General features: G+C 49.3%; 1 protein-coding gene across 2 annotated transcripts; it reads left to right on the top strand.

Annotated features, from left to right (window-relative positions):
• Positions 1–1,973: 1,973 nt before the first annotated feature.
• On the top strand, positions 1,974–23,946 carry FBXL19 (F-box and leucine rich repeat protein 19). Of its 2 annotated transcripts, none has more exons than XM_083152357.1 (11): positions 1,974–2,113; positions 2,715–2,921; positions 3,511–3,654; positions 4,955–5,041; positions 5,764–5,934; positions 7,067–7,099; positions 7,229–7,863; positions 9,265–9,428; positions 9,528–9,692; positions 21,760–21,978; positions 22,693–23,946. In XM_083152357.1, the coding sequence occupies exons 1-11, from the start codon at positions 2,060–2,062 to the stop codon at positions 22,881–22,883; spliced, it is 2,070 nt and encodes a 689-aa protein (XP_083008483.1). In that variant the 5' UTR covers positions 1,974–2,059; the 3' UTR covers positions 22,884–23,946. The 2 variants fall into 2 exon arrangements, with proteins under 2 accessions (XP_083008483.1, XP_083008484.1); XM_083152358.1 differs by lacking the exon at positions 1,974–2,113 and adding an exon at positions 2,123–2,581.
• Positions 23,947–25,803: the final 1,857 nt, after the last annotated feature.

Raw genomic sequence — 25,803 nt, 5'->3', positions numbered from 1 at the left:
TTGTTTATATTTGTGGCTATAAAACTGATTTAGGTCCCATTATCTGATAATAAAATGTAATGACATGCTGTATGCAGAACAGGGGGTGGCAGTATTATTATTGTCACATGTTCTCTATAAGATCATCACTATATATAAAATCTCCTCACCTATTTGGGCCAGTGACCATTAGCGGCCACTCAACAGACCAAATTACTCCTTAACAGAAAGTGAAACCAAAATTATCTGTTTCAAACGTCCTGGATATGGAGAGAGGGAGCTGTGAAGAAAGAGATTGGAGGTAGGAGCATACGTTCCTACCCTCCCGGTACCTGAAAATCAGGTCCCCCTCCCGGCTCCCCCAGAAGGGTGGACAAGCCTCCTGCATTTAGCAGGGCCCCCACACCCCCTCTTTACCTATATTTGCAGCATCCGGCTCTGGCATCGACCCAAGGGGACGCCCAGCGTTTTCCTGTGCGCACCCACCATTTTTGTGGGCACACCCAGGAAACGTTGGGCGTCCTCATGCATCATCCCCCTGACCATCTATGCTCATTATAGAATATACACATGCACAGAGCAAAAACATCGGTCCCTGGTGCGAATACAATCAAGGGGATTGTATGCGGAGAAGTCACAATAGTGTATGGGGGCCGTAAGACTTCTGCCATGACACTTCTTACCTATGGACACTCTAATGTAGGGACAGCCATCAACCATCAAGTGTTTTGTGCTATAGATTGCGGCAGTCTGATGTCAAGGAACATCGATGGGCATGCGTAGTACTCAGCCACTGATTAATTTTTGCTGATGGTTTAAATCCATCGATGGTCGTCACTATTCATACGTCCAGTTATACCATGCTGCAGCCTCCAATGCTTCAAACGCTCCTAAAAACCTCACTGTTAATTAAAGTCTACCAGTCCACCACCTAACGTCTCCCCCTGCCCCCCCATCCTCACTCCCGTTCATCCTCCCTTGTGCCTGCCCATTAGATTGTAAGCTCCTATGAGCTGTTCCCTTTCCTGCTCCGTCTCACCCACCTGTGCGCCTTAGAACCTCCTGCGTGTTCTGCTTTAATGAAATGTTATGACATTTTATTATACACTAGTATCCAATGCTTCTCCACCATCGATGGCACAGATATGATTACATACCATCGATATTAACCCATGGATTGCCATGGAATGTTTATTCCCCCTATTGCCAATTAGGACTCCTGCACATTGGATACCTCCATAGGGGTACATTTACTAAAGCATCTGAAAATGAAGAGAGTTGATGTTTCCCATAGCAACCAATAAGATTTTGACGATCATTTCTCTAATGCATCCTAGAAATTAGAAAACATGGATTGCTTGGGGTCTTGAGGACCGAGTTTGTGAACCATGAAATAATGAAATGAACCGTGGCTACCCATCGGCACTATCCCAGGGCTGCGCAATGTCCGGCAGTCCAGTCTCTGTGACACTATAAATCCCAGCAGGCCCTGCCATAGTTTCAGCGTGCTCCAGCAGCAAACAATGGCAGTGCATGCTGGGATGTGTAAATCCACTTGTGGCAAATGCAATCTGTATGGGTTTTGTCTGGGCACACCAGTCTGCCCCCACACTGTAAAGATATTAAATGGCTTCTGACTGATAGAGTGTAAGCTCCATCGGGGCAGGGACCAGTGGATTGTCTGTGCCGCAGAATATGTGTGCTATAAGCTGATAGCAATAAAATGGTGATATAGGGGGTACTGACTAACATACTGGCTGCCCCCTGACAATGGTGGCGGGGGGGAGGTGGCAATAATAAAAATGCCCTTGCAGCAGTGCCAACACGTGCCTGCCAGATGTGTCCCCTCCCACAGAAAAAGACCATTAAAGTAAAGATGAGGAGGATGAGGGGGACTACATTTCCCGGCGCGCCCCGCGGCAGCGTGACCGACGTCTTCTGCTTCCTCCCCACCAGACCGCTCGCAGACTACACCTCCCGGCGTGCCCCGCGGCCCTCAGAGAGTCGCCATCTCTCTTGTAGTTCCGCGCACTTCCGCCTCCCCCGCTATCAGGCGGGAGCGCGCCGCGCCTGGGACCACATGTCCCGGCATCCCCCTCGGCCAGAGGGGCGGCCGCTCTCGCCTTTCCCACAGGTCGGCCATGTTGAGTGTGGTATTGTTATGTGTGTGAGTGTGGATGTGAGGGGAAGAGAGCCAGGGACAGGGGGCAGTTGATCTGGGGATATGCTCTGGAGTCCCGGGGCCAGCCACAGGCTCGATACATGTTGTGTGTGAGAGAGGGGAGCCCGCAGGAGCCCAGGCACCCCGAGAGCCCCTGTCTCAGAGGCCAGGCGGCCGCAGGAGTGTGCAGGAAGATGAGGGAGCAGGTGGGGGAGCCATAGAGGAAGCCAGGAGCAGGCTGCTGATTCCCCCTCCCCATTTGAGGGGGGCTGGTCCCTGCCCACAGTTCTGCATTGGTGGCTCACACCCTCCCTGGGGGCAGGTCAGGGGAGGGGGTCAACATTCTAGGGGGGTCCTAGGACTGGCTACTGCAGAGGATACCCCAATACTGGCCATGGTATCACAGAGCCCCCGCCAGGTCCGGCCAGCGGCGGAGAGCAGGTCAGTGGCTGCCGGGGTGGATATGGGGGTGCATGATAATATGGGGTTCTGGATAGTGTTCCGTGGCACCTGTAGTACCACGCTGTCCTCTCCTATACTCAGTGTCTTACCTCTCTCTCCCCTATTACCCCAGGAGCGGGCACAGCTGAGGCATTGCTTGGCCCAGTGGGAGATGTCGGGAAAGGGCCTGGGGGCTGCGCGGCGCAGGAGGACCCGCTGCCGGAGGTGTGAGGCCTGTGTGCGCAGTGAGTGCGGGGAGTGCAACTTCTGCAAGGACATGAAGAAGTTCGGGGGCCCAGGGCGCATGAAGCAGTCCTGTCTGAAGAGGCAGTGTACGGCGGTAAGCACGGGGCTGGCCTGTACAGTGGCGCTGCAGTGACCGAGGGCTGGTTACGTGGCTATGAAAGCAGCATTCCCATGATTAATAACCAGCTGTGAGCAGAAATTGGGTGATGGCCATTTCTCCTTGGTTTGTTTCTTCAGGTTGCTTGTAGTGGTTTATCATTGATGTGTTGAGCAGAGATGCCTTGAAATGCCCTTCTGAGCTCATTGTGCACTGAGCCCTTATCCTCCTCCCCACTGTCGGACCACACTATGAGCCTATAGCTGACATATTTTGTAACCTCCAGAGAGATTTTACAAAGGAGAGAACTGATTTGTTGGAGGATAAAAAAAATGAATATCACTTATGCTTAAATGATACTTAACATATACTTGTGTGGGTTGGCTGTGTTACATGGGAGACAGGAAGGTGGTTAGGGGATAAGAGGATAATTTGGCATATGATGTCATTGGGGGAAGTTTGTATGTGCTGAGCAGTGCAAAGAAAAAGAAAGTAACCTTGGTAACAGGAAGTTGGATCGAGATTGTGATAACGAGCGTGTATGTACAGTAGTTGGTCGGAGTGTAATAATGTCTCCTCTCTACAGCCAGTTCTTCCACACACAGCAGTCTGCCTTCTCTGTGGTGAAGCAGGCAAGGAGGACACCGCTCAGAATGAGGACCAGAAGTTTAACCTGTCTCTTATGGAATGTACCATTTGCAATGAGATTGTGCATCCCGGCTGCATCAAGGTACGTAACCGAATCCTACGCCCAGCTTCAGACTAAGTAAATACTGCCCGCACACTTTGTGATGTCTCTGCACACCCTGCGCCCTTTGTGATGTCTCTGTGCGGCCCGCACCCTGTGTGACGTCACTGAGCGGGCAGCTGCCGGCACTCTGTGGGATGTTATAAATGTACCCCACAACCCCCCAAATAAAACTTCTTACTGTATGATTCTACAGAAAATAGAGTTGCGTGTTCTGCTCTTTCACAGTAAATCGCCAAAGCCACACTAATAAAGGTTTGTGCGCAGTGCGCAGTGCTTTACCCACCGCGCACCTTTCTAAGCACATGTAAGTTGTACCCTTGGGTTGGTCGTGTTTTTGCCCAGGCTCGGAACCAAAACAAGGTAGAATGTAGAAGTTAGAGGCTGGATGGAGTTTATATCACGCCAGGGAAGGTATTGAGAGTCGGGTGAGTGCACTGTACCACTAAGTAAGGATCAGTTATGGAGATGATGGCATCAGAACCGTGCCAGGAGAATGCCTCTGACAGTACAGAATCACAGAACCCTAATGCTGCTGCAAATCAGCAGGACTGGATGCTGGAACCACGTGGGCCCTCATCAGGGTTTAGAGTAAATGTTCTCCCGCCAAGTCACCTTCCTCCGTAGCTAATTGCCCGTGATGGGGGACGGGGGTTGGTGGCGGCGGCACTTGACATCCTGCTCTCCGGAGTCCTTGTTGAAACCACTTGTATGAATCCTGGGCGCACACTTCTACCTCCTACAGCACAAGGCTGGTGATATCTTTCCCCTGGAGCTCCAGGCTGATCTCTCCAGTACCTGTAGAACATCAGGGAGATAAGATGTCACTGACGATTTAGTTAGATGCTGTACAGCGCTCAACCACTTACTAAGCCATAGTGTAGTTCTTAGCCACCATTATCGGCCACCAGGACAAACCATTTCTATGGGATATAGCATACTTAATTATCACACCTGTATGTAAGTATGCAGGGTGTCCCTCACTGACCAAGATGTTTCCACGTCTGATGCCGCTCCTTCTAGGGACAGACCCATACTAATCTGAGGCTGGTTTCTACAGGATAACGGCACTTGTGTAACTGCTGCGCTCTTACTGTCCTGGATCGATGACTGGTTTTAATGTATAAGCATTTAGTCTGTATTTATCTAACATCTTGTGGATGTGTATGTATACAATGGGTTCATGTACTGGATATGTGGATCTAATATTGATATTTTTGTCACTTCCATTCTTTCCTCCTTCCTGTCATTACCTCTATTACCACACCCTGTGTCTCTTCAGATGGGCAAGGCCGAAGCTGTCATTAACATTGAGATTTCCAATTGCTGGGAGTGCCCGAGGTGTAAACGAGAAGGTCGGACCTGTAAGGTAACAGCGATTTCTCCTTACAAGCTGCAGTGATCGGGGAGGACTGAGGGGGGCGATAGAGAGCTGTCTTGTAAGGAAACTGTGGATTCGGGAGAGGAACAGGTCAGGGAGCTTTATGAGAAGGATGCAGCCCGTGTGTCTGGTTTGGATAACTGGTTGTCTGTACTGTCACACCAGTATTAGCAGTACACATATTAATTGGGGCACTTTTAACACTTAATAACATATGATATCTACACACTTATTTCTATTAAATAAAATGCACTTTTGCGTGTAAGGTAATGCTGGGTGCACACTGGTCGATGTATATCGCTATACCAGCATCATTCAGAGACCTATCACGCCGTGCTGGGTGACCCGCCCATATACCCACACTAATGCTGGTGGTGATTGACAGCTCAATGGGCGGGCGCACGTGGCGTCAATGCTGACGGACCAGGCAGGAGGATGGAGAACACACAGTCTATAGATATATCTATTAATGTGTATCCAGCTGAAGACAAATGAGATGATTCCAAAGCTTTTCTGTAACGGTTCACTTAGTCCAATCACTGCCAGGCATATGAAACCACCATGGCGTTGGCGCATCAGCGGGCAATGTGTCTCCTGGCTTTAGCCGACCTCTCGCCTGATAAATAGCGCAGTAATATTACGTATGAACGTATTGCCATTTATGATTCTCCTGGTGAAATTCACGCAGTAATTGTCTGGTGTATTTGTAGGATTCCCTGGATGGATCCGGAAAACGGCGCTTGGACAACGGGGATGATGCTTTGCGGTGGAAACTGACGGACGATCCTGCACCGGCCAAAAAGAAAACATCAGATGAAAATCAGGGACATAAAAGGAAGAAGGATAAGGAGCCAGTGCAGGAGTCGGGAGGGAAGAAAAAGGTAATAATCAGTGGCCGCAGTTACGGCCTGGTATTACCGGGGCACGGTGGGCGACGGAGGAGACCCTAGCTGTGTGTATTCCACCTCTTAGGCATTGGTGTGTTCACATCATACTTGCAAGAAATTCTGTTCTGTTTTATAGAACAGTGCTCTTGTCTGTGTTCTGTGCTGGTATAGGGAACACTGTAGTGTGTACTCAATGCTCGGGGATTGCTGGGTGTTAGGGTAGGGAACACTGTAGTGTGTACTCAATGCTCGGGGATTGCTGGGTGTTAGGGTAGGGAGCGCTGTAGAGTGTACACAATGCTCGGGGATTGCTGGATGTTGGGGTAGGGAGCGCTGTAGAGTGTACACAATGCTCAGGGATTGCTGGGCGTTGGGGTAGGGAGCGCTGTAGAGTGTACACAATGCTCAGGGGATTGCTGGGTGTTGGGGTAGAGAGCGCTGTAGAGTGTACTCAATGCGCGGGGATTGCTGGGTGTTGGGCTAGGGAGCGCTGTAGAGTGTACACAATGCTCGGGGATTGCTGGGTGTTGGGCTAGGGAGCGCTGTAGAGTGTACACAATGCTCGGGGATTGCTGGGCGTTGGGGTAGGGAGCGCTGTAGAGTGTACTCAATGCTCGCGGATTGCTGGGTGTTGGGCTAGGGAGCGCTGTAGAGTGTACACAATGCTCAGGGATTGCTGGGTGTTGGGCTAGGGAGCGCTGTAGAGTGTACACAATGCTCGGGGATTGCTGGGCGTTGGGGTAGGGAGCGCTGTAGAGTGTACACAATGTTCGGGGATTGCTGGGTGTTGGGGTAGGGAGCGCTGTAGAGTGTACACAATGCTCGGGGATTGCTGGCTGTTGGGGTAGGGAGCGCTGTAGAGTGTACACAATGCTCGGGGATTGCTGGGTGTTGGGGTAGGGAGCGCTGTAGAGTGTACACAATGCTCGGGGATTGCTGGCTGTTGGGGAAGTGAGCGCTGTAGAGTGTACACAATGCTCGGGGATTGCCGGGTGCTGGAGTAAGGATCAGTGTAGATATCGGGGGTCATGGTTTGTACTCTGACATAGGTTAGGTGTCTCCCTCCTCGGTGATATTACTGTTCTACCTGTTCTCTGATTACTTTCCCTAATGGTTCCCATTGCAGATAAAAGCCGAGAAAGATAAGAAGATAAAGAAGGTGAGTGATACTCGGAGGTAACGTTGGCTGCCGTCCCCTCGCCCGGCATCCTCTGTTATTGGAGGGATTATATCTGGCCGTCAGCCAGTAGGAATGTGCTTATTTTGGATCCTCTCTTTCCCCTGGCAGGAACCGCAGGCGCTTTCAGACCCAGCCCCCGCGTCCGACCGTTCCCACCAGCGAGAGAAGATCGAACGCTTCAAGCAGATGTGCCAGATGTTGGAGCGGGCACGCAGCAGCTCTTCCAGTTCCAGCTCCGACTCGGACTCTGATTCAGACTCTAAGGACTCACGGGGAAGCAGTGACTCCGGCGATGGGGGGGAGGGCCGGGAATCACGCATCAGCTTCAGCACCAGCTCGGAGGAAGAGGATGACGAGGGAGGGGGCTCGGTGGCAGACGGACAGAATGGCACCAGGAATGGCAAACAGAAACCACCCCGAGGCAATGGCAGGGAGAAGGAGAACCGGAGAGGTGGGGGTGCTGGTGCCAGGAAAGGAGCTAGTGGCAGGAACACAGCCCAGACCTTATCCAGGAGTCATATATTAAAAAGGCCATTGGTGCCATCCCCACCCAAGCCAGCTCCCCTGCAACTGGAGAGACACGTGGTACGACCCCCTCCCCACAGCCCTGAACCAGACTCCTTGCCATTGGACAGTGGGACGGACCATGTAATGCAGAGGGGAGTGTGGCTGGCAGTTTTCAGGCACTTGGAACAAAAAGAGCTGTGCGTCTGTATGCGGGTGTGCCGGACCTGGAACCGGTGGTAAGCGGGATAATGGCAGTGCCCTTATGTTTATGTAGTGATGTCCTTGTCATCCTTCGCGCCCTGCTGACCTCTGCCTGCTCCTCCTCCCCGCGCCCTGCTGACCTCTGCCTGCTCCTCCTCCCCGCGCCCTGCTGACCTCTGCCTGGTGCACCCTGCTGACCTCTGGCTCTGCCCGCTGCTCCCCGCACCCTGCTGAGCTCTGGCCCTGTTTGCTGCGCCCTGCTGACCTCAAGCTTTGCCTGCTGCTCCCCGCGCCCTGCTGAGCTCTGCCTGCTGCTCCCCGCGCCCTGCTGAGCTCTGCCTGCTGCTCCCCGCGCCCTGCTGAGCTCTGCCTGCTGCTCCCCGCGCCCTGCTGAGCTCTGCCTGCTGCTCCCCGCGCCCTGCTGAGCTCTGCCTGCTGCTCCCCGCGCCCTGCTGAGCTCTGGCTCTGCCTGCCGCGCCCTGCTGAGCTCTGGCTCTGCCTGCCGCGCCCTGCTGAGCTCTGGCTTGTTTGCTGCACCCTGCTGGCCCTGCCTGCCGCGCCCTGCTGGCCCTGCCTGCCGCGCCCTGCTGGCCCTGCCTGCCGCGCCCTGCTGGCCCTGCCTGCCGCGCCCTGCTGGCCCTGCCTGCCGCGCCCTGCTGGCCCTGCCTGCCGCGCCCTGCTGGCCCTGCCTGCCGCGCCCTGCTGGCCCTGCCTGCCGCGCCCTGCCTGCCGCGCCCTGCTGGCCCTGCCTGCCGCGCCCTGCTGGCCCTGCCTGCCGCGCCCTGCTGATCTTTGGCTCTGCCCGCCGCGCCCTGCTGACCTCTGGCGCCGCTCCCCGTGCCCTGCTGACCTCTGGCGCCGCTCCCCGTGCCCTGCTGACCTCTGGCGCTGCTCCCAGCTGACCTCATGCCCTGCCTGCTGCTCTGCACCTTGCTGACTTTGGCCCTGCCCGCTGCTCCCGGCTGACCTTTGGCCTTGCCACTGCTCTGGCTCTGCATAGACATTGGATGGATTTGTGGGAGTGTTGGGGTGGAACTGCAGCTATCACCATTTATCAGACATTTGATATGTAATGTATCTGGAAAGGGTAACACATAATGGGGCAGATAAACGCGAGGGTGATAAATACATCTGCCCCAATGTACTCATTTATTGTATGGAGATGTTTGTTCATCTCTGAAGATTGTGAGTAAGTCATATTGACCCACAATGATGGCGGTGTCTGATTGTGACTGCCTTGGTGAGTGTATGTGAAAGCAGTGAGACGGCCCAGTAGTAAGAGGATGATCTTTGATTTATTAACCATGTCTTTTGATCCATTAGCAGTGCCTTATCGTGTGCCACCTCTTTGGCATGGAAGCACCTTCTTTCTTTGCATTTGGTGCCAGGGACGTCCGATCTCCATTAATATAACGTTCTGTTTGCTGCTGTAACAGGTGCTGTGATCGCCAGCTGTGGACATCCATTGACTTGAGCCGAAGGAAATCAATCACCCCTCCTATGCTGAGTGGAATAGTCCGACGGCAGCCGGTCAGACTAGACCTAAGCTGGACCAATATATCAGAAAAACAGCTGACCTGGCTGATCCACCGGTTGCAGGGTGAGTGTGGGGGGTGGCAGGAAGCTGCAGGGTGATGGGGGGGGAGCACTGCACAGTATCACAATGATCATTTATTACATCCCCTCGTGTTTTCCCCAGGACTCAAGGAGCTTGTAGTGGCCGGCTGTACGTGGAGCGCCGTCTCCTCTCTCTGCACCACCTCTTTCCCCTGCATGTCTCTGCTGGACCTCGGCTGGGTACAAGGGATGAAAACCTCACACCTCCGAGAGCTGCTTTCATCCTCGCCCTCAGACTGCAAGACAGGTGAGAGGTGGTCGGGTACGTGGCGCTAATGATCCTTGCCAGCTAGGACACGGGTACTATGCAGCGACTATGGGATGACCATGTGGCCTTCAGGCCGACAAGCAACATTCCAACACCAGAGTAGTAACCGTCCTCATCGTTTACAAATGTTTGGTTACATTAATGTTCCTGCACTTAACAGACAGTATTGGAGTTCTGTGGTTTCGTAGCTTCTATGTTTAATTAATTGGCCTATATGTGAGTGTATCGGTTACTATAGGTTACATGATGCTGCGCTGCACACGGTAGTTTCCTTCTTTACATCACACCACAGAGTAGTGGAACTCCACTCGCAGTGCCTACAGAGAAAAAAGATAGGAGACTGCGCTTTTGAGGAAGGATTCATTTCCACTTAACAATTTATACAAATATATAAACATTTATGGTACTTTGTGTATTAGTCGGGCGCCCAATTAGCATATGTACACAGCCGTAGGCTAAGCTACGCTGTTAGCGTTAGTCCAATGGCTGCCTAGCGTAGTGACTCCACGGCAGCCCAGCTCTGTCCCCGGCATCCATGGCTCTGTCCCCGGTGTCCATGCCAAGCCCAGTGAGCGGCTCTCTCACAGCGCCGGTAACCGCCAGATCCCCTGTGCTGGCGGACGACGGCGGAGAGACACTCCAGCTGTCTGAGACGCAGGTGTGTCTCAGTAATTATGAGCACGTGCGCCTCATGCATAAAGGGGGTATGTGGGCACAAGTGAGTTCTATGCACAATAAAGGCGGCATTTTCAAACCCCCACTGTCCACACCAGCCCGAAGCGTGGCGAGCGCACGTGTTACACGTTCTCCCGACCTGTTCATACCCCCACTATCCACGTCGGTGTGGAGTTGATTCTATAAAGTGTGGCGAGCCTGAAGCGTGGTGAGCCCCGCGAGGGAACACGGAACACATGTAAAGTAGTCTGCATCCCCTGCGCTCACCACGCTTCGGGCTCGGTGGCTCGCCACACTTTATAAAATCAACTCCACTCCGACATGGATAGTGGGGGTATGAACAGGTCGAGAGGATGCGTAATGCGTGCACTCGCCACGCTTCGGGCTGCCATGGATAGTGGGGGTGTTTAAGGAACACCTATCTGACAGGGACCCTGGCCGTGGGAACACTACGCTACTTCTGACAGGGACGCTAGCGGGGACACTACACTACTTCTGACAGGGACGCTGACTATGCTAGCGGGAACACTACACTACTTCTGACAGGGACGCTTACTACGCTAGCGGGAACACTACACTACTTCTGACAGGGACGCTGACTACGCTTACTATGCTAGCAGGAACACTACACTACTTCTGACAGGGGCGCTGACTATGCTAGCGGGAACACTACACTACTTCTGACAGGGACGCTGACTACGTTTACTACGCTAGCGGGAACACTACACCACTACTTCTGACAGGGCCGCTGACTACGCTAGCGGGAACACTACACTACTTCTGACAGGGACGCTGACTACGCTTACTACGCTAGCGGGAACATTACACTACTTCTGACAGGGACGCTTACTATGCTAGCGGGAACACTACACTACTTCTGACAGGGACGCTGACTACGCTAGCGGGAACACTACACTACTTCTGACAGGGACGCTGACTACGCTTACTATGCTAGCAGGAACACTACACTACTTTTGACAGGGACGCTTACTACGCTAGCGGGAACACTACTCTACTTCTTACAGGGACGCTTACTACGCTAGCGGGAACATTACACTACTTCTGACAGGGACGCTGAGTACGCTTACTACGCTAGCGGGAACACTACTCTACTTACAGGGACGCTTACTACGCTAGCGGGAACACTACACTACTTCTGACAGGGACGCTGACTACGCTTACTACGCTAGCGGGAACACTACACTACTTCTGACAGGGACGCTTACTACGCTAGCGGGAACACTACACTACTTCTGACAGGGACGCTTACTACGCTAGCGGGAACACTACACTACTTCTGACAGGGACGCTGACTACGCTTACTATGCTAGCAGGAACACTACACTACTTTTGACAGAGGCGCTGACTATGCTAGCGGGAACACTACACTACTTCTGACAGGGACGCTGACTATGCTTACTATGCTAGCGGGAACATTACACTACTTCTGACAGGGACGCTTACTACGCTAGCGGGAACACTACTCTACTTCTTACAGGGACGCTTACTACGCTAGCGGGAACACTACACTACTTCTGACAGGGACGCTGAGTACACTTACTACGCTAGCGGGAACACTACTCTACTTCTTACAGGGACGCTTACTATGCTAGCGGGAACACTACACTACTTCTGACAGGGACGCTGACTACGTTTACTACGCTAGCGGGAACACTACACTACTTCTGACAGGGACGCTGACTATTCTTACTATGCTAGCGGGAACACTACACTACTTCTGACAGGGACGCTTACTACGCTAGCGGGAACACTACACTACTTCTGACAGGGACGCTGAGTACACTTACTACGCTAGCGGGAACACTACTCTACTTCTTACAGGGACGCTTACTATGCTAGCGGGAACACTACACTACTTCTGACAGGGACGCTGACTACGTTTACTACGCTAGCGGGAACACTACACTACTTCTGACAGGGACGCTGACTATTCTTACTATGCTAGCGGGAACACTACACTACTTCTGACAGGGACGCTTACTACGCTAGCGGGAACACTACACTACTTCTGACAGGGACGCTGAGTACGCTTACTATGCTAGTGGGAACACTACTCTACTTCTGACAGGGACGCTTACTACGCTAGCGGGAACACTACTCTACTTCTTACAGGGACGCTTACTACGCTAGCGGGAACACTACACTACTTCTGACAGGGACGCTTACTACGCTAGCGGGAACATTACACTACTTCTGACAGGGACGCTGAGTACGCTTACTACGCTAGTGGGAACACTACTCTACTTCTGACAGGGCCGCTTTCTACGCTAGCGGGAACACTACACTACTTCTGACAGGGACGCTGACTACGTTTACTACGCTAGCGGGAACACTACACCACTACTTCTGACAGGGCCGCTGACTACGCTAGCGGGAACACTACACTACTTCTGACAGGGAAGGCTGACTACGTTTACTACGCTAGCGGGAACACTACACCACTACTTCTGACAGGGCCGCTGACTACGCTAGCGGGAACACTACACTACTTCTGACAGGGACGCTGACTACGCTTACTACGCTAGCGGGAACGTTACACTACTTCTGACAGGGACGCTTACTATGCTAGCGGGAACACTACACTACTTCTGACAGGGACGCTGACTACGCTAGCGGGAACACTACACTACTTCTGACAGGGACGCTGACTACGCTTACTATGCTAGCAGGAACACTACACTACTTTTGACAGAGGCGCTGACTATGCTAGCGGGAACACTACACTACTTCTGACAGGGACGCTGACTATGCTTACTATGCTAGCGGGAACACTACACTACTTCTGACAGGGACGCTTACTACGCTAGCGGGAACACTACACTACTTCTGACAGGGACGCTGAGTACGCTTACTATGCTAGTGGGAACACTACTCTACTTCTTACAGGGACGCTTACTACGCTAGCGGAAACACTACTCTACTTCTTACAGGGACGCTTACTACGCTAGCGGGAACACTACTCTACTTCTTACAGGGACGCTTACTACGCTAGCGGGAACACTACACTACTTCTGACAGGGACGCTTACTACGCTAGCGGGAACACTACACTACTTCTGACAGGGACGCTTACTACGCTAGCGGGAACATTACACTTCTTCTGACAGGGATGCTGAGTACGCTTACTACGCTAGCGGGAACACTACTCTACTTCTTACAGGGACGCTTACTACGCTAGCGGGAACACTACACTACTTCTGACAGGGACGCTGACTACGTTTACTACGCTAGCGGTAACACTACACTACTTCTGACAGGGACGCTGACTACGCTTACTATGCTAGCGGGAACACTACACTACTTCTGACTGACTACGCGAACTATGCTGGCCGTGGGAACACTACGCTACTTCTGACGGACTACGCTGGCCGCGTGAACACTACGCTGATTCTGACAGCACCGCTACTCTAACTACGTACCGGGCGCCCGGCTAATACACAAGTACCACATTTATTTTTGGTAATTAACCATAATTAATAATATGCATAAAATAATAATGTCAAAAAAAGTGATCTTTAGTTTTGGATTTAGATTTGAATTTGGAAGACGCCCCTATTTTCTCCTCTTAAATTTAAATCTCCCTGTTATTTTTATACAGGACTTGTGTTGTGACTGGTGCCTTTTTAAAGCGCAACGGAATATGCTGCGCTATATAAGAAACTGTGAATAAAAATAAATAAAATACCTCTGTGGAAATGGAATTATTTGTGGACCACATTGAAGGGATGAGTCCTGATCCTTCAGAACTGTGAATCGCTGAGACAAAGGGGGTGCAAATGCACTATGCGATCAATACATGACAATATAATATATCATGAGGTTGTTGGTATATCATTGGGCATCACTACTTAAATACACACTCACTTTTTATATCATGTTTGTTTATTATGCACATTTTTTTCACCATCACACATAGATGGGGCAGTACGGATGGTGTAATGGTTAGCATTACTGCCTCACAGCGCTGAGGTCATGGGTTCTATCCCCACCATGTGTTATATATACAGGGCAGTACGGACGGTGTAATGGTTAGCATTACTGCCTCACAGCGCTGAGGTCATGGGTTCTTTCCCCACCATGTGTTATATATACAGGGCAGTACGGACGGTGTAATGGTTAGCATTACTGCCTCACAGCGCTGAGGTCATGGGTTCTATCCCCACCATGTGTTATATATACGGGGCAGTACGGATGGTGTAATGGTTAGCATTGCTGCCTCACAGCACTGAGGTCATGGGTTCTATCCCCACCATGTGTTATATATATATACGGGGCAGTACGGATGGTGTAATGGTTAGCATTACTGCCTCACAGCGCTGAGGTCATGGGTTCTATCCCCACCATGTGTTATATATACAGGGCAGTACGAATGGTGTAATGGTTACATTACTGCCTCACAGCACTGAGGTCATGGGTTCTATCCCCACCATGTGTTATATATATATACGGGGCAGTACGGATGGTGTAATGGTTACATTACTGCCGCACAGCACTGAGGTCATGGGTTCTATCCCCACCATGTGTTATATATACAGGGCAGTACGGACGGTGTAATGGTTAGCATTACTGCCTCACAGCACTGAGGTCATGGGTTCTATCCCCACCATGTGTTATATATACGGGGCAGTACGGACGGTGTAATGGTTAGCATTACTGCCTCACAGCACTGAGGTCATGGGTTCTATCCCCACCATGTGTTATATATACGGGGCAGTACAGATGGTGTAATGGTTAGCATTACTGCCTCACAGCACTGAGGTCATGGGTTCTATCCCCACCATGTGTTATATATACGGGGCAGTACGGATGGTGTAATGGTTACATTACTGCCTCACAGCACTGAGGTCATGGGTTCTATTCCCACCATGTGTTATATATACGGGGCAGTACGGATGGTGTAATGGTTAGCATTACTGCCTCACAGCACTGAGGTCATGGGTTCTATCCCCACCATGTGTTATATATACGGGGCAGTACGGATGGTGTAATGGTTAGCATTACTGCCTCACAGCACTGAGGTCATGGGTTCTATCCCCACCATGTGTTATATATACGGGGCAGTACGGATGGTGTAATGGTTAGCATTACTGCCTCACAGCACTGAGGTCATGGGTTCTATCCCCACCATGTGTTATATATACGGGGCAGTACGGATGGTGTAATGGTTAGCATTACTGCCTCACAGCACTGAGGTCATGGGTTCTATCCCCACCATGTGTTATATATACGGGGCAGTACGGACGGTGTAATGGTTAGCATTACTGCCTCACAGCGCTGAGGTCATGGGGTCTATCCCCACCATGTGTTATATATACGGGGCAGTACGGACAGTGTAATGGTTAGCATTACTGCCTCACAGCGCTGAGGTCATGGGGTCTATTCCCACCATGTGTTATATATACGGGGCAATACGGACGGTGTAATGGTTACATTACTGCCTCACAGCGCTGAGGTCATGGGTTCTATCCCCACCATGTGTTATATATACGGGGCAGCACGGATGGTGTAATGGTTAGCATAACTGCCTCACAGCACTTAGGTCATGGGTTCTATCCCCACCATGTGTTATATATACAGGGCAGTACGGACGGTGTAATGGTTACATTACTGCCTCACAGCACTAAGGTCATGGGTTCTATCCTCACCATGTGTTATATATACGGGGCAGTACGGACGGTGTAATGGTTAGCATTACTGCCACACAGCGCTGAGGTCATGGGGTCTATTCCCACCATGTGTTATATATACAGGGCAATACGGACGGTGTAATGGTTACATTACTGCCTCACAGCGCTGAGGTCATGGGGTCTATTCCCACCATGTGTTATATATACAGGGCAATACGGACAGTGTAATGGTTACATTACTGCCTCACAGCGCTGAGGTCATGGGGTCTATTCCCACCATGGCTCTAACTGTGCGGAGTTTGTATATTCTTCCCGTACTTGCGTGGATTTTCTCCGGGTACTCCGGTTTCCTCCCACAATCCAAAAATATACTGGTAGGTTAATTGGCTCCCTAGAATGTCTGTGTGTGCATGTACATATGGTAGGGAATATAGAGTGTAAGCTCCACTGGGGCAGGGACTGATGTGAGTGTTCAAATATTCTCTGTAAAGCGCTGTGGAATATGTGTGCGCTATATAGGAAACTGTTAATAAATAAATAGTAGGGACCTTCATAATTATAATTTCATCACTTTACTATCATTATTCTTTATTGTGATGCCCTGGGGGGGGGGGGGGTCCTTGGCTGGATCATGTTTCGGGGTTCCCGGCGCCCCAGATGGTGACCCCATAGTGTTAGGGACCTGCTCGACAAGAGGTGACCTGGACAATTGGTGGGCAGGCTAATATCACTGGCCAATGATATACTAACAACCTCTTATGATATATTATATTGTCATGTATTGATCGCATAGTGCATTTGCACCCCCTCTGTCTCTGCGTATATCACTTTATTCTCAGCAGGTGGCACCTTTCATTACTGAAGGGTGTGCAATTTACAGACATTTTCAGACCTGTGAATCTCTGATCTCCTTCAGGAATGACAGAGGCTGCTGTAAATACAGATATTCTCATAAACCACTCACGTTTCCTAGGAGGGATCTCGCATCTCTAGTGTTGGCAGATTCCTGATGTCCTATGGGGAGGTGGCAGCTGCAGAAGGCCATTTCCCTGGCAATGGAGGCCCACAGTGGGTGTAAGGGTCCAGGTTCAAAAAGTCCATGGGTATTTGTAATCCACACCAGAGAAATGGAGAATTTGGGTGTCTGGCGACTGACGCGTTTCGCTGAGGGGTTCTCAGCTTTTTCAAAGGTGTCATTCCCCTAGTCGGTTCACTGTATTTATAGCTATCCCCAAATATGGCCGCTGATGGCTACAGTTGTTCGCTGTTCAATCAATATTCTGTGCATATTCATAACTTTACCTTTGAACAATTCTCTTAACATTACCATTTTAAGAAAAAATTATAATAAAAATGATACAATAGAAATTCTATAGTATATAGAAGGCAGACATAAACTTTCAAAATATGTTTCCGATCACATGACCTTTTTCATGTCACGTGATCACTATAAATGAAATAGAGGCATAATAGTACCTTTTATTTTGTGTGTTTATACTTTCAAAACGGCTAGCATAGCCACTCCTAACTCAACCCCTTCTCCAGTGTGCCCCGATGTCCCATCCGGAGACCGGGCACGCACTTTCCCGAACTTCCGGGTTCACATACTACCGGGTTCCGGAAGTCGGGCGTGCGTTCAATCTCCTGGTCAAGTTGCAGCGCCCAGAACAGTGCATTCCATCTCTCTATGGAGATGCTGTGGAACGCTTACAACACTTACTTTACACTTCTGGGAAACTTATACTAGTTCATTTTTACCACTGGGGCACTGGACACTTTGGGGAAGATTTGTTAAAAACATCTCTAAGTATATTTGTACACTTTTATACAATTTGTGCAAAATAAGTGAGATCATTTTGTGTATGGGAGCAGTTCATTTTTTGGATTGAATTTAACATAATTATTATAGAAAGACAAGAATGTATCTCTTTAGGAGAAAAGAGAGACGGAAATAAGTATCTACAGTTGTGCTCATAAGTTTACATACCCTTGCAGAATTTGTGATTTTTCTGGCCATTTGCCAGAGAATATGAATAATAACTCAAAAACGTTTCTGTCACTCATGGTCAGTGGTTGGGTGACACCATTTATTGTCACACAACTGTGTTTACTCTTTTTAAATCATAATGACAACAGAAACTGCCCAAATGACCTGATCAAATGTTTACATACCCTGAGGATGTTTACATACCCTGATAACGTGCATACAAGTTGACACAAACGGGTTTGAATGGCTACTAAAGGTAACCATACTCACCTGGGATCTGTTTGCTTGTAATTTGTGTGTGTGTGTGTGTGTGTGTGTGTGTGTGTGTATGTGTATGTGTGTGTATGTATAAAAGGTCAGTGAGTTTCTGGTCTCCTGAAAGACCCTTGCATCTTTCATCCAGTGCTGTACTGACGTGTCTGGATTCTGAGTCATTGGGAAAGCAAAAGAATTGTCAAAGGATCTGCGGGAAAAGGTAATTGAACAGTATAAAACAGGAAAGGGATATAAAAAGATATCCAAGCAATTGAGAATGCCAATCAGCAGTGTTCAAACTAATTAAGAAGTGGAAAATGAGGGATTTTGTGGAAACCAAAACACGGTCATGTAGACCAACAAAAATTTCAGCCACAACTGCCAGGAAAATTATTCAGGATGCAAAGAAACATCAACAAATAACTTCAGCTGAAATACAGGACTCTCTGAAAAAAAAAAGTGGTGGTGTTGTTTCAAGATCCACAATAAGGAGGCATTTGAAGAAAAATGGGCTGCATGGTCGAGTCGCCAGAAGAAAGCCATTACTACGCAAATGCCACAAAGCATCTCGCTTACAGTACTCCAAACAGCACAGAGACAAGCCTTAAAACTTCTGGAACAAAGTCATTTGGAGCAATGAGACCAAAATGTAACTTTTTGGCTACAACCATAAACATTACATGGTACTTATGTAGTATCTGGGCTGCCGATTTAGAAATCGGATCGCATCGCATCGTATCGCATCGCATGCGACCAAATCGTATGCGATGCGATGGTCAAGATTTTTCCATAGGATTCAATGTTAAAATGGTCTGAGTCCATTTTAACATAGAATTTAATGGGAAAAAGGGGTCCTTTTCCTTTCCCCACTATCCAAGTGGGCATGGAGTTGGATATAAACCTGTGGCGAGCGTAGCGAGCCACCGAGCCCGAAGCGTGGCGAGCGTAGCGAGCCCCGCGAGGGGACACAGAATACTTTTTAAGAAATATGCGTTCCCTCGCGGGGCTCGCTTCGCTCGCCACGCTTCGGGCTCGGTGGCTCGCTGCGCTCGCCACGCTATATAAAATCAACTCTATGCCCACTTGGATAGTGGGGAAATGAACAGGACCTTCTTAACATTGAATCCTATGCAAAATCGCATCGAATCGCATCGCATCGCATCGCATCGCATCTGATTGTATGCCTTAAGGTAAGGCATACAATCACAAAATCGGCAGCCCAGATACTACATAAGTACCCATTACATTTAGAGAGGAGTCAGAAAGGCCTATGATGAAAGGTACACCATTCCTACTGTGAAACACGGAGGTGGATCGCTGATGTTTTGGGGATGTGTGAGCTACAAAGGCACTGGAAACTTGGTCAAAACTGATGGCAAGATGAATGCAGCATGTTATCAGAAAATATTGGAGGAAAATTTGTACCCATCAGCCCAGAAGCTGGAACGTACTTGGACGTTCCAACATGACAATGATACAAAACACAAGGCCAAGTCGACCTGTCATTGGCTACAGCAGAATAAAGTGAAGGTTCTGGAGTGGTCATCTCAGTCTCCTGACCTCGATATCATTGAGCCACTCTGGGGAGATCTCACACCTGCAGTTCATGCAACAGCCCAAGAATGTACAGGAACTGGAGGCTTGTTTGCCAAGAAGAATGGGCAGCTTTACCATCTGAGAAAGTAAAGCGCCTCATCCACAACTACCACAAAATACTTCAAGCTGTCATTGATGTTAAAAGGGGCAATACACGGTATTAAGAACTGGGGTATGTAAACTTTTGATCTGGGTCGTTTCTGTTGTCATTATGATTTAAAAAGAGTAAACACAGTTGTTGGTCAATAAATGGCTTCACCCAACCACTAACCATGAGGGAAAGAAACATTTGTGAGTTATCATTCATATTCTCTGACAAATCACAGATTCTGCTGGGGTATGTAAACTTATGGGCACAACTGTATATACATAGTTCTTACAATAAAAAAATCTGTATTGTTTTCTTAATGCTGGGTATATATATTTTTTCCATTTATATCTTTATATCATTTCAAATCTTAATATAGTGGTATCATGCCTCCCTAATGCCCCTTAGTCCTAAATAATATGTATCCATCCTTGGAATGGTATCTGTAGTTACAGCAGCCTCTGTCATTCCTTATGGACATCAGAGATTCACAGTTCTGATGGATCAAGACTCCTCCCTTTTAATGTGGTCCAAAAACAATTCTATTTTCTATTTCCCCAGAGGTACCAGTCACAATGCAGGTCCTGTATAAAAATAACAGGGCTTTCAATTTAAGAGGAGAAAATAGGGGCGTCTATTTCCTCGCATTGCAAATTCAAAGCTAAGGATCACTTTTTTTGACATTATATTTTATTTTATGTATATTATTCATTAGGGTAAGTTACCACAAATAAATGTTTTTATCAATTGTTGTGTGGGAATTCTTCCTCGAAAGCGCAGCTTCCTATCTTTTCTCTTAAGCAGCGGGACTGACTATCCCGATATACTGTAACTGCTGCTATTTGAAGAGAAGCCCTTGGCAGCGCCTAGAATATCCACCTTTTCCATTTGCGGTGCCGCGTGCGTTCAAACGGGGCCAATGTTTTTCCTATGGGCATTTCTGCACATGTGCATGCGCTTTGGTGCGTGTGGCCAGGGTGAACAGAACCTTGCATGGGGAGGGGGGGTGGGGTGGAGGGTGTGCAGCTGACATCACTGGATGCAGGGGCTAAGAGGTGATTGTTATCCGGTAACGCACATGGCGTGTACACCTGGGAGCTTGTGTATTAAGTACAGTAGGAGCAAGTTTCAATACGTATTGCAGCTGAGAACAATAGAATAGCCATGGCTGGCCATGGCTAGCCATGGCCAAAGGAGCAAAGATGAAACTTGCTCCTACTGTACTCTGCCTATAGGGTGTATTTGTAGAGGGTGGAGTGCTGTCCTGGTTCCTCTGGTATCATGTAAGGCTGAGGATTTATACTCGGGCAGTGGAGTTTGTAATGACTGTATTGGTCGGATTAGGGAATGAGATGAAGACTTTAGAACACAAGATACTGTAGTAACTGTTATTTCCCCCCTGCCCATATAAAGCAGCCAGTATTTAGTTCTGCTACACAGGGGGTCCCATGTTCTGAATTGGTGCTACAGTATATAACATAATGTATATTTTGAAAGTTTTTCACATGTAATGGGATTATATTGCCAATATACCTTTTGCTAGTGTTACTTCTATCACTCTGCAGACACCCCATGCAGTTCCTCTTCCCGGCCTGGGGTGTCGCTGTCTGCTGTGGTGCTTCTAGCACAGGTGTGGTCTGCATATCGGCGCTGAAAAACAGACCGCACTGTGCAAGAAGCTCCACAGCCAAGATCAGCACCCCAGGCAGGGAAGAGGAATTGCGCAGGGTTTTGAAAGGTGCAGGGTGCTAGACTGTACGCTACACAATATGCATAACACAAACTCCCATCATTTTAGTTGTCTCGGAAGCCCGAGGTAGGCTGCCCTCCCTGTCGGAGCTCCGCCTTTGCGGTTTGGAACTGGGGGACTCCGCCCTACGCCTGCTGCTTCGCCACACTCCACGTCTCCATCAGCTGGATCTGAGTCACTGCGTTCAACTGAGCGACCACGGGATCCACATTCTGACCGCAGCCACCTCTCCGCTGAGGGACAGCCTCACTCACCTCAACCTCACAGGTACCTGGCACTGTGCCTTACCCTGCTTTGTGGGCCTACAGTGTTCATTCTGTGTCTGTGCATTTCTGGTGGTGGCGGCCTAAAAACCTGTGTGCCGGGCACTGCGGGCTCACAATTGTTATACATTCATTGTTTTCATGGTAATTTGCCCTAAGGTGCTAACACCAACCAACCAAACTTACACACACACACACACACACTCTCCCTTCCACTTCGTGTGTGTGTGTGTGTGTGTGTGTGAGTGTCACATTGGAAAACAGCCAAAATTCTCATTCTGCTAGGTTTTGGGTAGTGTTCCCTGTGTGTGTGTGTGTGTGTATGTATGTAGTGTTCATTCTAGCACCCATGCAGTTCCTGTTCCCTGCGTGGGGTGTCACTGTCTGCTGTGGTGTTTTTAGCACAGGTCCGGTTTGCATATCAGTGCTGATATACAGACCACACTGTGCTAGAAGCACTACAGCAGACAGCAACACCCCAGGCAGGGAACAGGAACTGCATGGGTTTTCAAAGATGGCGGGTGCTAGAATGAACACTAGTGTGTGTGTGTGTTTATATATGTGTGTGTGTGTGTGTATATGTGTGTGTGTGTGTGTGTGTGTGTGTGTGTGTATATATATGTATATATATATATATATATTTCCCTTTTATCTGTCTTGTGTGCCACCCTCCCCCAGATCCATCCTGTGTTTAATGCATGTGATCTCCTCCTCCCAGGGTGTCACCGCCTGACGGACCAATCGCTGACCTTCTTCAAGCGCTGCCCCCACCTACGGCACGTCGACCTGCGCTCCTGCCGCCTCCTCACCAGCGAGGGTTTCCAGCGGCTTCTCCAAGACCCGCCTTCCGAGCCTGACGGGAAACCCTTCCAGTGCCCGGAAGAGCAGGTGCTCAGCCGGGAGAGCTAGCGGTGGCGGTGGCGGACATTGGGGGGGACTCCCAGCAAAAGCACTACTGCCTCAGGCGGGGACTATTCTACTGTATCTACCTCCTCCGCCTGCCCAGGTACGGCACCTGGCTTCCGGAAGGGAGGTTGCACTGAACTCCCCAAGTTTTAACTGTGGAAATGCCGGTACATGGTAACACGGAGCTACGGGAATTTCTGGTACTGAAGCGGTTAACGGGGGTAAAAGGAACTTCCCACTAGCTCAGCCTGAGAATTGGGGTGTGGACACCCCTTATGTGTTAATTAAAGGGTATAGGCCGGTGTATTCCAGTATCAGCCTCTCGGCAGCCTATCACAGGCTTATGTTAACCTCAGAGAGCCTCCCTGTTCTCCTCTCCACTTGCTCCGCCCTCCTGGCGTGCCGCGGGGCATGCATGGAAGGTCGCAGCTCACTCCAGGGAGAGGGTCAGCACAGCGGGCTCCTGTTCTGAACGGTTGGGTGGTGGATGCTCTGCAGGGCAAGAGCTGGGGCGGGGGGGGGAGGGGTTACGCTTTATACCCTACGGAAGATTACACTGACTGTCAGGCCGCGGGGGTTTTCGGGAGCGGTTAATTATCTCACTTTTCCTGGCCTGCTTCGGGGCTGATTATGCTTGGAAGGGAAAAATACTTCTCTAGCCTTTTTCTCAGGGTAAAGGGTGGTCATTCCTGAAATAGCTGGTGTTGCTGGGAACAGCGGCACTGAGTATCTTCTAATCTCACTGGTGTCATGACCAGAAGAAAATGGTGGTTTACTATAGAAATGGGCATGCTTATCCCAGTGGAGGGATCGTTGTTGTATTGAAAGCCTCTGGCTGTGTTACTGGGGAAAGCTTTGACGAGCAAACGCTGTGCAGCTATATATGAGGGGGGAAGGGTCGGGGGGCGGAGAGAATCTGGAACGTGGCACATATCACGTCCGTCCCCCTCCCCCTTCTCATCTCTTCTTGCCGCTGGATATTGCGGTTTCTACAAATCTGCTCTGGTCATTATTATTATTATTTTTTTTGTTCTTTTTTTATTTTATATAAAGTGGTTTTTGTATATCTCGTGTCTCCTTGAGTGCGTTCTTCCCTACATGGTGGTAAAGACACTACGGGTTATCATTACATAACATAGTAATTAAGGCTGAAAAAAGACGTTAGTCCATCGAGTTCAACCTATCTGACTTGTAACTACTGACATGAATAAGTCATATCTATAGGATTCCCTTAGTGGCCAAAATGTATCCAGTTTTGATGTAAATTCAGTAACAGTAGTTGCTGTAACCACCCCACCGGCAATGAGTTCCAGAATGTTACTGGTCTAATGGTGGAGAATCCTCTTAATTCAGTCAGGAATTTCTTTTCCTGGAGCCTTAGTACATGCCGCGTGTCCTAAGTATAGGCCTGTTACTGACCAATCATCTCCCAGTTCCATATGATTCCCAATCCTCTATGTGAACATACTAATCATATCACCTCTCAGCCTCCGTTTCTCCAATGACAACATATTCAGCCTGGTTAATCTATGTGTATTCTAGTGATTCGAGACCTTTTACTAGCTTAGTCGCCCTTCTCTGTACCTGTTCCAATTCATTTATGTCCTTTTTAAGGTGCGGTGCCCAGAACTGAACACACTATTCCAAGTGTGGTCTGACCAATGCCTTGTACAGAGGCACTATCACATTGGCATCCCCTGAATCCATTCCCCTATTAATGCATGCCAGTGTCCGGTTTGCTTTTGCTGCTGCACTTGAGCAGTGTGCACTATTACCCAATGTATCCTATATGATGACCCCCAAGTCCTTCTCTACAGCAGAATTCCCTATAATAACTCCATTTAGCCTTGCGGACAGCCATTCTTACACACCTGTCCCCACCAGCATGGTTTATCGCGGCACAGAGTTGGTGTTACATGGCTTCCACGTCCTCATAACATTCTGGGATTTGTGGTCTCCAGTGAGACTGGAGGAATGACCGACTCTAGGAATATGTGAATTCCTCTGCTCATGTCACACCTTAGGGGTAGAAGGTTTCTAAACCGTTCTCAGCCTGAGGGTTCACTTATGGAAGACCTTTCCACGTGGATCGTGTACTGTCCACATTCCAGGCAATAAGCATAGGAAAGGGCCTGCGATTCACAAGATGCATGTACCTGAAATCCTGTTGTAGCGCTGGGTTCTCCTAGTGTGACATCACTTCCTGTTCACGTCTCTCCTATGTCTTACTATGTAATGTCTGCGACAAAACTCAGGCATGTGGTATTTATACAATGCTTAGTGAGAGACACTTCTTACAGGAGAGTTACTCGTAGCTCCGCCTCCAGCATATGGTTAGGGCAGAGCTTCAGGGCGGTCCTCTCTTCACAATGCCGCCAGATGTGAGGATCCATGTCATTAACCTGTAAGATAGAGAGCCCAAGCCAATTGGCTCCTAACTGCCTCATCACAGGCTGTGTTTGTAAAATGACAGGCATGGATTGTCTGGTACTTTATATCTCTCCAAGACTCCTGACTCTTTATTTCTTACTGTCTCAGTAATAACCTGGATCACCATCACACCATGTCTTGTAAGTAAGTGATTGCCACTTTAAGAAAAACGTCAGAGTTTGGTCCTCATCCCACACGTCCGCCAGACTGCGTTAGACCCCACCCAACCCATCAGTGGTCTCAAAATCTGAATCTCTTTCATGTCACCCCCGAGGCCAATCGTTTCTTAATGAGAAATTCAGAAAAAGAATATTAAACTAGGTAAATGGTGTTTAAATGTTGTCCCGATGTTGTCCCGATGTTATGTGGTGAGTGGTAGGATCTGCTTCTATTTGTCCACATATAAATTATTATTATTGGAAGCCATGGGTTTGCCTATTACATTGAATATAAATGATTGGAATTGGTTCTGGACACCCCAGGGCTCACCTGC

This window comes from Crinia signifera, chromosome 7 (assembly GCF_055691185.1).
Source record: "Crinia signifera chromosome 7, ASM5569118v1, whole genome shotgun sequence".
NCBI classification, from domain to species: domain Eukaryota; kingdom Metazoa; phylum Chordata; class Amphibia; order Anura; family Myobatrachidae; genus Crinia; species Crinia signifera.
This window is presented reverse-complemented; position numbering and strand designations above follow the sequence as displayed.